Source organism: Phyllostomus discolor, chromosome 8, assembly GCF_004126475.2.
Source record: "Phyllostomus discolor isolate MPI-MPIP mPhyDis1 chromosome 8, mPhyDis1.pri.v3, whole genome shotgun sequence".
NCBI classification, from domain to species: domain Eukaryota; kingdom Metazoa; phylum Chordata; class Mammalia; order Chiroptera; family Phyllostomidae; genus Phyllostomus; species Phyllostomus discolor.
Window position 1 is genome coordinate 5,794,415 of NC_040910.2, and position 15,047 is coordinate 5,809,461.

Below are 15,047 nucleotides of genomic sequence, written 5' to 3' on the forward strand. Positions count from 1 at the left end.
TTTTTCTACTACCAATGAGGAATTTTATTTATAATTACATCACTATTATGGAGTAGATTACCTTGCATAACCTCCAAGGGTAATTAATTACTTGCCTACAGAACTCTGTTACAAAACATCTGTACCTGCTACTTAGTTCCTTGTGATCCACACATATAATCAGAAAGATACCTATATTTGAGAGCTTATGAGAAAACTTTTAACATGCATTTTTATAAGGGAGGTTCATAAATTTTGGTCATGTGAAATTGCAATGTATCCTTTTCAAAATTTTTCTGAGCCTTCCTCCGTTCGTTCGTTCGTTCGTTCGTTCGTTCCTTCCTTCCTTCCTTCCTTCCTTCCTTCCTTCCTTCTCAGAGAGAGGGGAGGGAGGGAGGGAGAAAGAGAGCAAGAGAGACATTGATGTGCATGAGAAACATGGACCAGTTGGCTCTCACATCTCCCCAAACGGGGGACCTGGCCCACAACCCAGGCATGTGCCCTGGCCAGGAATCGAACTAGCAGCCATTTGTTTGGCATGCTGATGCCCAATCCACAGGGCCACTCCAGCCAGGGCGGCAGTGTATTCTTAAGCAGCACTTCTTCCTCTGTGCCTCTGACTTGGTGGTTGTACACAGGAGTTTTTGTTTGTTGAACTAGTTCAGAGTAATGAATATTCAGGAAATGTCAAGATGGCTTTCTTCTTTTTTTGTTTTAAACATTGCATTTTCCTTATCAAAAGGAGTTAACTTTGTTGGTATACCACTATGAGTAATTCTAGGGTGCTTTGATCTTATCATTTCCCAATATTACTAAGCTTCTTCATCTCCTCTGTTATATTTCTGTGGTCTAGATGGCTTTAGTGACTTGTTCTGTTAACCAGATTGTTGAGTTTGTTTTTTTTCTTTCCTTCAACCAATTTTTCATTCTTTAATTTTTAAAACGGATTGTATGTCCATGTAGTTCAAGTATCAAAAAGTATAAAAAGATATATAGCAAAATAAATATTATCCTTGTTCCCAGTTTGCCTAGGTCCTATCTCCTTCAACAAATAATCCACCATATTATTATTTAATACTTGAAGGAATTTTTTCAAACCAATAGAAATATGAATTTTTTCCTCCTCTTCCCATTATTTATGGACCATGCACAAATGTTTCCTTTTTCATCCTTGCTGCTGCATAATGGTCTGTTACAGGAATGGATGCACCATGATTTATTAACCATGGTACCTGTTAGTGGGCATTTTATGTTGTTCCTCATCTTTCACTATTAAAACCAACACTGGCCCTGGCTGCTGCAGCTCAGTGGATTGAGCCCCGGCCTGCAAACTAAGAGGTCACTGGTTTGAGTCCCGGTCAGGGCACATGCCTGGGTGGCAGGTCAGGTCCCCAGCTGGTGTGTGAAAGGCAACTGATCGACATCTCTTGCACCAATGTTTCTCTCCCTCTCTTTCTCCCTCCCTTCCCCTCTGTCTAAAAATAAAAGAAATATTTTAAAAATCTGACACTGCAGTGAGTAACTTTGTGCATACATTATTTCACAAATGTAAATTCCTGGAAATGTTGTCACTGAGTTGAAGGGCATATGCATCTGCAATGTGGTTAGATTTTATCTAAGCCTAGTTGTATCAGTTTATGCTGCCAACACGTGTCTTTTCCCCATAAACTCACACATCCAGTGTGTTACTACACTTACAGAGGTATTTCTTCTTACCGATAGTGAATATTGGTATAGTTTTTGTTATATTACTTAATTTTTCGTGAAATTGAATATAAGTTTAAGAGCCATTTCTATTTTATTTTCTGTAACCTTATATGTATATCCTTTGCTCATTTTTCTCTATTGTGATTTTGGACTTTCTCTTCACTCTAGCATTAATCAAAAACAATTAGCTCTTTGTCAAATAGGTTGTAAATATATTTTCCCACACTACCAATTTTGTCTTTTGACTTTGCTTTTAGTATTTAACAAAATTTATTTTTATGTAAATTATGTTGTAATATAAGTCCTTAAATTTAGCTCATACTTTTGAGAGTCTAATAGGCGATATTTATTCCCTGGTCATTTTTAATTCTCCCTCGCGCAACCCGAGAGGGGAGTCTGGAGTGGCTGTTGTATCACTGCCAGGATATACTCCTAGGACGATTGGGGGTTCCAGCAGGTCAGGGGTTTCCAAATTTTGACAATAAAAACATGAGCCAGACTAAATTATACCCATTACATTCCCGTTCAGTAGGAAATATTTAGCAATAAAATACAGACCTGTCTTAGTCCTAAGTTAAATTTTGACATCTCTTTTCCCTAAATTGTGATAAAGTATACACAACATAAAATGTGCCATTTGAACCATTTTTTTTAAGTGTGCAGTTCAGTGTTATTAGTTACACGTGTTCACACTGCTGTGCAGCCATCACCTCTCCGGCACCACGCTCCAGCTGCAGAACTTTTCATCGCCCTAAACTGAAATTCGGAACCTGTGAAACAATAACTCTCCATTCATTCCCCCCACCTCCCCGCCCTGGCAGCCACCACTTACTTCCTGTCTCTATGAATCTGAGTGCCCTGCGTTCCTCATAAAAGTGGAATCATACAGTATTTGTCCTTTTGTGCCTGGTTTATCCATTTAGCTTCATGTCTTCAGAGTTCATCCATGTTTTAGCAGGAAACATGTTTTAGCATGTGTCAGAATTTCATTAATAATCCACTGTATATATACATTTTATGTTTCCATTTATTCCTTGATGAATATTTTGATTTCTCTTTAACAAGGTTGTTAAATAAAATTGTATTTTATATTAAATAATGTTTTCTTTTTTTTTTCATATATTCAGACCGATTCTTTCAAAATGGGACAAGAGTTCATGAAACGTTTCCCCAGCACTGCAGACAAGCTCACTAATCTCAACCTGGTTTCTAGAACTTTGAATTTAGACGTGACAGACAGAGTTGTGTCCTCAAAACCTGCCGAGTGCCATAAATCTAGTCAAGCATCTTTCAGTGCCACATCAGAGGGACTCTTGCTGCAGGACACCTCTAAGATGGAGTGCTTCAATCAAACACTTTCAACCAGCAAAAGTTGTTTTACAAGTTGTAGTCCTCAGTCACACCACCTACTCAGTAAAGAACAAAGACGAAAGAATCTTCAGAAAGAGTCTTTACTCTTTATGAAGGGAGTCATGGATGAATGCACTCATGTAGCAAATTTCTCAGGTATGAATTTTTACATAAAATTGAGAATATTGGATGATCTATAAACCTGTGAAATATTTTAAGGATGTTTTATAACTTAGTTTCATATTTTCCAGAGTATATTTATTGTTGTCTCCAGAATGTGTTTTCCCAGATAAACTGGTTATTTAAATGTATCATATTTATCGATGAAAATCTAAGACCAGTTTTTTATTTTCATTATTTTTTAAAGATTTTATTTATTTTTTGAGAGGGAAAGGGAGAAAGAGGGAAAGAAACCTCAGTAGATGGTTGCCTCTCACACACCCCCCACTGGGGACCTGGCCTGCAACCCAGGCATGTACCCTAGACTGGGAATCAAACCAGCAACCTTTGGTTTATAGGCCGGCACTCAATCCACTGAGCCACACCAGCCAGGGCTAAGGCCATTTAAAAAAAAAATTTTTTTATTTATTCTTAAGAGAGAGGGGGAAGTGGTGAAAAAGAAAGCAAAAGAAACATTGGTATGTCAGAGAACATTGAACTGGCTGCCTGTCACAGACCCCAGCCCGGGGCCTGGCCTGCAGCCTGGGCATGTGCCCCAGTGAGAATCACACTGGCTACCTTTCGGTTCATGGGACAACATCCAACCCACTGAGCCACACCGGACCATCTTATAAGTTCATTAAAAACATTGGATTCTGTGCCTTCCTTAGAATATTTATCTCACTGTATTGGAGACGATTATTATATATTATGGTATACTGTCGTTGATTTTTAACTTATTCAAGAAAGTCCCGGTTTGACAAATATTTCAGATGCATTGTATGATGCATTTAATTTTCTAATACAATTAATAGTACTTGAGATTTTTTAATAAAAGTATATATGTTACATTTTTTAAAATCTTGCACCTAGTTCCAGTTGACCCAAGCCTCATTATAGTGGTTCAAGCCAAAGAAGATGCCTATATACCACGAACAGGAGTTCGGAGTCTACAAGAAATCTGGCCTGGCTGTGAAATCCGGTATCTGGAAGGGGGTCATATTAGTGCTTATCTTTTTAAACAAGGACTCTTCAGGTAAGCTGATTGGTCTTAAACAGGTGTCTATTTATTGTTCATTTTTTAATTTTTTTTTAGACTAAACAAATACAAAAAATGGGATGTTTTTATTACATGTTTTAAGTCCTCTTACTTCCTCCCTGCTTCCCCCAGCTCTCACGTGATACTTTCTTGTTCTCTTCCAGAGAACTAGGGGTTGCATAAGATTGTCATGCTTTGTTACATGGTTTTGCCCTCCTCAGAGGTCAGTGGCCAGGCATCTTAGGGAGTGGGGAAGAGCACCAGGGTTTGTAAAGCTTGCTTTGGTCCATCTGGAGTTTATCGCTCCACACTGATGTTTTTTTTGTCGGAATGGCCTGAGCATCTGTGGACTAATCTAGCAATGGTTTTCAGTAGCAAGTAAATATTGAACTTTAAAACGAGAAAAGAAATATTGCTTTGAATGTTAATAACTTTTGTGACTCCAGTATTTGATAGAACTTATAAAAACTTTCATGCTATAACTTGTTTTGTGGTATCCTGTGTTATTTCTACTTTTATTCAAATTTGATGGTGAAAGGTATCACTGGAATATAGTTATCATTAATGGTTCAATAAATTATTTCACATAAAGTGCTTAGGTCAGTGCTCTGTGTATAATAAGCATTCCAAAATTTCCAGCTGGATAGCTATACAATAGAAAAGTTGAGTGTGCATTATATGTTTGACATTTTTAACTCTTTGTAGTCTAAGAAATAATTCTTTGTATGTTGTTACTTAATTAGTTCAACTTACTGATGTCAGCTTTTTTTTGAGGTACAGGCTAATTCTTTAAGTGTTTAATGTCCTGAAGCATATAATAAACCTTTCATTTTATTGTATGACCTTTTAAAGAATATTTATTCAGAATTGAATCCCTGTTAGTTGGTAAGTGAGCAAACTATCTACCTACCCAGTGTGACTTTCTGGCACAGCAAAACGAAAACAAACAAAAATTATGAATACTAAGGGTTGGTAGGGTTGCTCTGGTCTAAAGTCCTGATATTTGTGGATCAGAGAACCCACACGCTTGCTTTAGTAAATCAGTATCAAGTTTCTCTTTCTCTTTTATGCATTTAAGTGGGCATGTGTCTCAGAGGAATTAGGAAGAAGAGATAGAACCATAACTGTAAAAACTCAAAAGTCCTCACTTAAAGGCTTCATTTGAGAAAGAGATAAATGTTAGCTATTACTGCGTTCCAAGTACTAGAGCAGCTGTTTCATGTTATTGACCCCTTTACACAGGAATACAGGGGCAGAAGAGAAGAAATAACTTGCTCAGGTGGAGTCATTACCTGTTTGGCCTCCCTAAACCCTGCCAGTCACTTCAGAATCTAACAAAGTGTAGATGACACCGGAATAGGATTTTTAAAAATTCATTCTTTTCAATCACCAGGTGTAACACAAGACACTCCTGTATGAGTTCTTGTATTTTGTGTTATTTAGAACTAATTGATAATACAAGTGAATAAGAGACCATTCAAATGATTAAAAAGGCGTATGCATACCTTTCTTCACCCTCCTTATACCATGTACACAAGGCCAGGGTGCCACCTTAGGAATCAGGAAGTAAAAGGAATTCGTTCTAGCAGAGCAGGTGTCCAGGACTGACTCAGGGGGAAAACTGTCCCGTGTACAGACACCTCAGGGCCCTCACCCTCTCACCTGCAGTCAGTCAGTGCCCTGATACCTGCCCTAAAGCAGAACCTCTTCATGTGTTTACACCAGCATCCGGTGTTCGGCTTTCCCTTGTTCCCCTTCTCATCGCGTGTTACATTTTACAAGGGGCAACTTTCTGAGACAAACACAAGGGTGGTGGAAAACTGTCTTCCCAACATATTGGGAGTCGATCTATTAGCAGGCTGCCAGTTTTTAAAATAATCTTAGTATCGGATGTGGGGAAGTGCTTTGTCAAACAAGTAGGTACAGAATTAATGTGATCTGTTAATATTTAAACTGGGTGACAGTACAGATGTACGCATTTAAAACAAAAAACAAGCCTGTAGGCAATATATGATAATACTACAGTAGACACCTTAAAGTGATGAGATGATGACTTTTTCCCTTTCTGTAGTTTTGCATTTTCTGAACATTCTACAATGAGAATGTAGACTCTCACAACATGAAAAAAATACGTTTTAAAAACAGTATTTTTTTAACCTGGCCCAAGTCATTTGACTATTCCTTTCCAATTAAATATTAAAATACCTAGTACAATTAATATAGGAAACTAAGGCTTTTGATTCTAAGTTCAGTTGCTAGGAACATTTTTTTAAATAAATGAAGAGTATCTATATAATAATATGATGAAGTAGATATACTACTATATTCGGAAAAGTTATGTAGCCAGTTAACATTCAACAGGTGACAAAATAAAAAGAAACCAGTCTTTTCCTTTTATCATTTTACGTATTATTCACATATATAGACACATGTATTACATCAATCTGAAGGCACACATCATCAGAGGAGATGCATTTGGGGTTCTCCGGTAGTGGGGAAGGTGCATGGATCCGAACACCCACCCTCAGGTGCCTGCCTCGGCCACAGCTATTTGGAAAACAGGCCAGGTTGCAAGCCAAAGGTAATTTTGGAAATAACTTATGTTCCCCTTTTTTGCTAATTGCAGTTTTTCATTTTTATTTTTAGACAGGCCATCTATGATGCATTTGAACGCTTTCTCCGTAAATATGCTAACTGAATGGATTGCTGTTTGTAAGCTGTGTGGCCATCACGTTCCTTACAAAAGGCGCTTCCTCCTTTGATGATGTGAAGAACCAGCAGGCAGCGCTGTGTATCTAATTGCTGTCACTTTGGTCTGGCATTCAGTGGTCCAGGTCAGTCGACTATAATCTTTAAATGCATTTGAATGGCTTTAAACCAATATTTGGATAAAATGAAGAAGTATTTTGTTATTGTTTGTGGGAATCCCGTATGCTCAGTATATATATAGTCTATTGCTACTTATGAAAACTTTTAATTATGAATAATTTATTAATTTAAAATAAATTTATTCATAGAAACTGTATTGGTTTTTATAGAATTGCTAGATAAAAAGTTTTTAATACATCAGGTTTTATTGTATACTCTTACATATTTTTACTGCTGATTTTGCTTTGAGAAATATGTTTATTTCTTTTATGTATCCATAGTGAATTTATAATCCTATTTTCACCTTTAATTTTCTGCTGTGGAAATACTTATATGTGAAATCGCTGTTAACTTTTAATTCTAAAAAAATACTGAATGTTTTGTATGTAAGTACTTCCAATAATTAAAATGCAGGTGGGGATGCAGACATGACGCATAAGACTTTAAAACTGCCAAATACTAGGTTAGGAGAAACATGCCAAATGTATTTCCCCTACTGAACGACTTTCATTTCATGAAAAGTGGAAATACCTGTTGCATTAATGAATGATGCTATGTCTTAACATTTCTTCCACTTGTGTTCTGGGTTTGCAAAACTTCTAACTTCACTTTGGGCCAAGTACATAACAACACTGACTTTTTCATTTCAAAAATTAATGGTCAAAATGAAATTGTCAATCTGTCCCAAATAAACTTCATTTTACAGAAAATATCTAACTTCTTTAAAATTGGAAGATAATATGGCTACATTTAGTGCTTTCTTTTAGTGATAAGCTTCTTAAGCAGAGAGCTAAAATGGTCTTAAAAGGTAAAAAATATTTTTGGGTATTGTGTCAAGGCATAGAATAAATGTATTTGAGTTTTATTTATTTGAAACCTGTGTTATCTATAGATTATATTTAAGTTAAATAGGTATTCCTACTCTAGTAAGGATATTTTCATTATAATGTGCCTTTGTAAGCTTTCTACAGATTTTATTTGTCACTCTAATACCTCCATCGTTTCAATGTTTTAAAACTATTTAAAAATTATTAATGTAAAGTCATTGATGGCATACAGAGTTGTAAATACTGTGAAACTGCTTTAGCATAACCAACCAAAATGGTTATAGCCATTTGAGCTACAGCAATTTTACACGTTCAGAGTAGAACCTTTACTTCTAATTGAAAGTGTAAAAATCTAAAATTCTTCAATAACATGCCCTTTACAGTAAAGGTTATTGTCAACTAAATCACAGTTAGTTTCTTTTGTATATTGTGAGGTAATGTGATGGTTGAACGCTGACTAATGGCTTTAATAAAACCAACACTTTATTCTCACGTAAATATTTCTTACTAAGCAATAATGTATTATGTTCTGTGACTTTGTATTGCTAAAATAATGAAATTTTATTTCATTTTAATTAACTCTTGAGCAAAACTAATTTTCCCAAAGAAATGTGAAAGAAGGTATTTTTAAAATTTTATCTCTTAACCAGATGTTTTAAGAGTATATCACCGAGGGAGCACCTGAGATCTTGCTTCCCAGCATGTCATCAATTTGGCTCAAATAAACTCTTACAGAAATTCTAAAAAATGTATATCTATTATACATATCTCTGTGCACATCCCTGAGCTGATTAATTCAAAGTCCAAAATACCTTTTCTTAAAGTTTTTGTCTGTTTCCCCAAAAGAATGGCTGAAGCTCCATATATGTACACACGTGTATATATGTACAGATATGTACACATGTATAGATTGTGCACATACAGGTATGTACTTGTGTGTGTGTACAGGTATGCACACACAAAGTAGTGCTGTCTTGGCATTTTGACAATTGGGTACATAAACTGCTAGAAATACCTTTAGGCCAGAGTTGCAAACTGACAACCAATACAGCCCACAGTTGTGTTAACCAGTGTGCATAGTATTTCAGAACTTAAAATGTGTTCAGAGTGGGGTGCACTCCAGTTTGCCACAGTCCGCTTGACTCCCTCACGTTAGACCATGTCGCTACTTTGTGTTTCCTGCTCAGCCTTAAAGACATCTGAGGCTGAGCTCCCTGATTCAGATTCGTGGTTAGGAAAAGTTACATTAGGTAATTCATGATTACCTAATGTTGTAATTACTATTACATAATTTAAAATACACATTCTAGATTTTTTTCTTATGAATGTAATTTTTAATGTGGTGCTTTCTCTTGTAAAGAATATTGAATTGTTAACACTGTAACTGAAATTTTTAAAATCATTTAGAAATATTTTATACTTCACAATAAAGGTTATTTTAAAAAACTATGTTCAAGAGGTATTACTTTAAATACAAAAAAAGTGTCGCATTTGGTTAATTTATCCAAACGTGAAGTATGTGTTCCTCCTTATGACCCAAACAAAGTAAGGCATACATAAGGGAGGGAAGCTCCACCAGAATCATATTCTACAACAAGAGCCCAAGTTCCCCTCAAAGTCGTCGTGATGCCAGGGAACCAACACTCTGACAGACCATCGTCACCTGAATGCCGCATAACTCACTATTGGACATGATTATTTATATTACTAAATGTACTGCACACAACTGAAATCCAGAAATGAGAACTTAAGTCTAGGATACAGCTGGACTAGGAACGGGGTTCCTGGGTAGAGGCTGCCACAGAAACTAGCCTGGACATGAAAGGAGAACTTACAGCCGATGAGACTAGGGAAAAGAGGTACGCCTGGCCATTTTGCAGGAGTAGATAACCTAATTCTAGGAATAGCCATATAGGCAGAATCCTAGGAAACAGAAGACCGTATGTGAAGAATTTGGAAACATTTTTAATTAGAAAACGTACCAAAGGAACCAAAAGACTTTTCTTAGGACCGAAAGAGCTGTGCAGATTCACCAGGCTGGGTTCATTGAAAAAAGGAAACAATGGGAAAAAATCAAATCTCTGGCTCACTGAGGTAAAAACAATTTTCCTGCGTACAGAACCTGGGTAATTCCACACAAAAAAAAGTTGTATCCTAGCACTTTGCCGGCCATCTACTGAGTGTGGTCAGTAGATTGGTGGTATCAACAGCAATAACTTAACAATCATAATTAATCATTTTTAAATGCTCTAAAAAACCCCTAAGTTCAAAGAAGCATAACTTTTTCTCTTCCAGTATTCAAAGAACAGAATTTCAAACAATAGGGTGTAGAATTCATCCATGAAAGAAACATCCAGACTTGTGGGGAATATGTATGTGTTTCTTTGAGTGAAAACTCCTAACATGCATGGGAGTGAAGTCTCAAATGCTCCTGGAATGAGTTTGCAGCTTCTTTTTTGCATTTGAAATTGAGGGAAGTAAGGAAAATTGCTCGGGGTGAAAAAGCAAGGCAGGAATTGGATTAGAGGATAGTTAACAAGATTATGTGTGGGTGGGCTGAATTGGGAGTAAAAGGAAGAAAACTGTACTTGAACAATGATTAAAAAAAAAAAAAAAAAAGATTATGTGCTCCCTGGGGGGTGGTTAATACTCCTTCCAGGGATACTGTGTTTCGAAGGTGTGTTAACCCAGACGCTCCAGAACAACAGACGGGGCTGGTTTAAAACCTGTCACTAAAGAAGTCAGAGGCCAGAGGCGAGGCGGGACTGCCCACTGTGACCTGCCCAGGTAGGAATTTACGATCAGATCACCTTGTGAGGTTACTTGCCACAAACCCACCCTTTTTTTTTCATCCACAGGATAAAAGAAAAAAAATCTAAATAGAGTGACAGGAAAATCCTACCTATTATTGGTGGATAGTTCTTAGGCAAGACAAACATTTGCGAGAGTTCCTACTTCTGTTAAACTGACCCATGAAAACCTACCTACCAGTAAAGAGAACTTTACCTAGGAAAAGCAGTCTGGCAGAAAGGTAACCTAGATTTGTTGTGAAACTGTTTACCCCGCAAACACAGTGTTTTCTGGGTCCCCCGCCCCCATCTGTATAATACAGATAATTGAACAAAGCACAATTTCCTGAAGGTGCTTTTACTCTCACTTTATCTAAGATTGAGTATGTCAGTCTGTTTATTGAAGGGAAGGTACATGTAAAGCCTTTCAAACACACATTAGCATGGACCTGCCTTGAAGGTTAGAGATAATTTAAAGTGTTTAGTGTGCTCTGGCTGGTGTGGCTCAGTGGATTGGGTGCCGGCCTGCAAGCCAAAGGGTCACCAGTCGACTCCCAGTCAGGGCACGTGCCTGGGTTGCAGGCCAGGTCCTCAGTTGGGCATGCAAAAGAGGCAACCACACATTGATGTTTCTCTCCCTCTCTTTTTCCTTTCCTTCCCCTCTGTCTAAAAATTTAAAAAAAAAAAAATCTTAAAAAAAGTATTTAGTATTTATCTAAGCATTTAGCTCATGTTTATTATGATAAACAGGGTCCAAGGCTCTTGGAAATTGGAGGTAATGATGTTTTTGGTATATCTTGTTGAAAAACTGGTCTCTCTTAAAGTTGTATTTTATAGGAAGCTAAGAAAAACTCTGGTTCAGTTTTTCACTTGGACTGTAGGACTTTGAAACAGATTATATATGATGCATTCTTTGAAATCTCTCCAGCATAAAGTGCAACTATTTGCACATTGGGTTTTTGCCAGCCTGAACCTAAATTGCACGGGTAATAAAAACAAAGGTCTTGATGTACTTGTGGGACGTTACTTTCCTGAAACACCAGGGGGAGGGAGAGAAGGAGTGGGTTCAACCATCCGATGAGACATTAGCACATTCTGAACAGGAAAAACAAGATGTATCTTTTAAAAGCTCGCTTGAACAATTATTTGAATATCGAGTTTGTATACGGGTAACTGATGTTTCATAACTTGTGAGGGCCTAGAGACCATCTCCCTTCTTTAAAAAGACACCCCTGTACCTGTGCTCTATATTCAGGTTTTCCATTACAAAGAAAAAGGAAAAGGGGGAAAAAAACTAGGGGGGTGGAAATAGGAGGGAGGTGGGGGGCACTGGGAGGGTGGGCCGGGATGGGAGTAAAAGATAGAAAACTGTACGTGAACAACAATTAAAAAAATTTTGAGGTCACAACCTGAGGTTCACAATCTTTAGTAGGCCATTCTCTTTGTTCTCTTTTGATGTTCCTGTCTTAAGGAGAGCATTTGCCTGGTGGTCAGTGGCTATGCACATGCATTTCAAACTTTTGAAAGGATACAATGCATCAAGGATATTATTATGATAACTATAAGCAGCATAATTCCCAATGTTTACAGTGTACTTCAGCGCCACTGTCCTCAAGACCCAAACCAATAAAAACCAAATCAAAGATCCCAGGGAAGGGGTCACCTTTTTAAGCCAAGTGGCTTGCTCAGTAACCTGGAGTTTCACCTCTCCGCAAGTGTCCACTCAAGTGCAGCAGAACGTACTGGCCGTAGCTCAGACACTGCCTTGCTCAGCTAAATGAGAATCAAGGTCTGTCCTATTATCAAGAATAACTTTGGCCACAGAGGCTAAGGATCAGTATCTTCAATAGTCAAGGAGAGGTTCCTGATCATAATCTCATTTACATTTACTCCTAACTAGGGAGGTAGGGCCTTGCCAAAGGAAGCAAATTCTGAATCATGAATGGCTTCTGGTAGGTCTCTCTAACTCAGGGATGTAAATCCAGAAGAAATGACTAGTAAAGTGGCCTAGTTCCTTTGTGAAAAGTTAGGGGCACGACTGGGCGTCCTAAGAGGCATTGTCCAGTTACATGCCAACCGTCCAGGTATTCACAGGCCCCAGGAGAAGAGTAATCACCGCAGACACAGATAAATCCTATCCAGGCACAAACCACTTCCACAAAGGTGGTGCTGTCACTGCAGTCATTTACAGAGATTGTGACATTTGCCCATTTAAGCCAGAGGTCAGATTTTTTTTATTTTTATTTTTGAGATTTTATTTATTTTATTTTTAGAGAGAGAGGAAGGGAAGGAGAAAGAGGGAGCGAAACATCCATCAGTTGCCTCTCACACGCCCCCAACTGGGGATCTGGTCTGCAAACCCAGGCACGTGCCCTGACTGGGAATCAAACCAGGGACCTTTTGGTTTGCAGGCTGGCACTCAACCCACTGAGCCACACCAGCCAGGGCTAAACAGTAGTTACTAAACATAAAATAAGCCAGGGAGCTGGAATGTGGTGTTCTCAAAATCAACTCTTTGTATATAAAGAATCTCCTTTCTTTAGGCGTTTGGGCTTTCCACAGCCCAACTAAAACGTAAGAGGGCCTATCATGGGAGTCTTCTCAAAGTGAAGAGAGCGCTAACAACCTCTCCATGCTCAACCTGTGCCCACCAGTGTTTGCAGCAGTTTTTATTTCTGAGATTCCCATCCACAACTAGCCTTTACCTGAAAAAAAAAAGTGTATTCACCTGATGTCTCCCACTGGTCACATCTGATCGCAAAACCAGTCTGGCATACACGTTGGAGCCGGTCCAACTCTAGCTGGTAACCACCAACAATTCTCAACGTGGAAAACACTGTACTAGGCTTTACGCGAAACAAAAGAAATGTACACATTAACACAACAGCAGTAACTAAAGAAATGTTACTATGGACTGGCCCATAGAAGGCTGCGCACAGTACCAGCAGTCCCCACTGCAGAGTGAACCAGCAGACTCCAGTGAACGGGGACTGCAGACTGGAACTGGGGAGAGGACTAACCCGGCAAACCCCAGCGAACGGCGGCTGGGCTGAAGTTGGGGAAAGGAATTCCAAACACCTGGGGAATTGTGGCCCGAACCAGAAGCTGTGGGGGTTTGTGATCTGGGTGAAATAATCAGCCAGCTTGAGCTGACCTGCTAATCCCTGGACTGGATAGCTAATTAGATCCAGAGCTCCGTGAAAAGCCAGCAGAGTTCAGAATACGGGGAGCCCTCTGAAACAGCAAGAAATTCAAAAAAGTTCTTGGGCGTCACACCTGTGTTTCTTGTCCCCAAATGCCGTCAAAACTTCCCTTTGAATCCCACTATTGCTGTCACCAGATCTGTTAAAGAACAAAAATACAACCCAGTAAATTTAATGATCTAATTGGGTCGAAAGGTTTATGAATTGGGCAGCATCCCATCTAGTAAACAGAGAGGTGCTCCAAGAAGTACAAACCGGAAGGTTCTTATAGGTAGAAACTGGGCAGGACAAGGAAGTTATTAGCAGAAGAAAAGAGAATTGTTTCTGGCAGAGTCACCTTTGTTTGGGAAAGGGAAGCCCAGGTCTTTAGAGGGCAGATTACCTCACTGGTGCAGGTAAACCGGACAGGTTTAAGGTGACATTCCTGGGCAGGCTGAAAACTGCAATTAAGTTTTGGCTTGTTATGGGGTGGAGGACGGGGCAAGTGACGCCGCCTAGTTTTTTCTTAACAACTGGGAAAAAGAGGAGAAAACCTGGTCACAGGATGCAGCTCTCTCACACTCCTATTGATACCTGGCTCTCCCATCCCCATTGCCTTGATGCCAGTGTTTTGAACCAAAGAACTTGTTCATCCGGGATAATGAGGACCCTACCCAAGGACAAATAATCCGCAGGATGGATAATGACTTGGGGGGAGTAGGAACTATGACCTGTCTTGTGGCCTCCGATCACCTGCAGATCCCACCGCCCGAACCCGTGGAGACACAAAGGAGGACCAGGGGAGTCCACTGGTACAAACTGACATGGCAGCCTTCCCTGGCACAAAAGCAGGAAGAGGGTGGAGAGTCGATATGGAGGGGCAAGTAGAAGACAGGTGGAGTTGTTTCCAAGAGGCAGCTATGTGGAAGCAGATATATTAATGTGTTTAAAACACAGGCAAGTAGCCAAATTCCCTCACTGACTTTACAGGCACTGCACTACGGTGAAGACCTCACACACCCACTGCTGAGTTCTTGAGAGACCCTTTGAGAACGCATTCACTCTCCAGTCCTCTCTCCTCAAGCATACCCTATTTCCAAGAAAGTCCTCCTGCTTGTCTTCAGTAAAGCACCTTTATGATTTTTCG

General features: G+C 39.0%; 1 protein-coding gene across 10 annotated transcripts in view; it reads left to right on the forward strand.

The window, feature by feature from the left end:
- The window catches only part of ABHD18 (abhydrolase domain containing 18), a 31,326-nt gene extending 23,756 nt beyond the window's left edge, over nt 1-7,570 (forward strand). For all 10 annotated transcript variants that reach the window (XM_036031791.1, XM_036031793.1, XM_036031792.1 and 7 more), the window contains 3 exons: nt 2,814-3,192; nt 4,069-4,231; nt 6,881-7,570. In XM_036031791.1, coding sequence (XP_035887684.1) covers nt 2,814-3,192; nt 4,069-4,231; nt 6,881-6,932 — 594 coding nt within the window. In that variant the 3' untranslated portion in view covers nt 6,933-7,570. The remainder of the gene's footprint in view (nt 1-2,813; nt 3,193-4,068; nt 4,232-6,880) is intronic.
- The last annotated feature ends 7,477 nt before the right edge of the window (nt 7,571-15,047 follow it).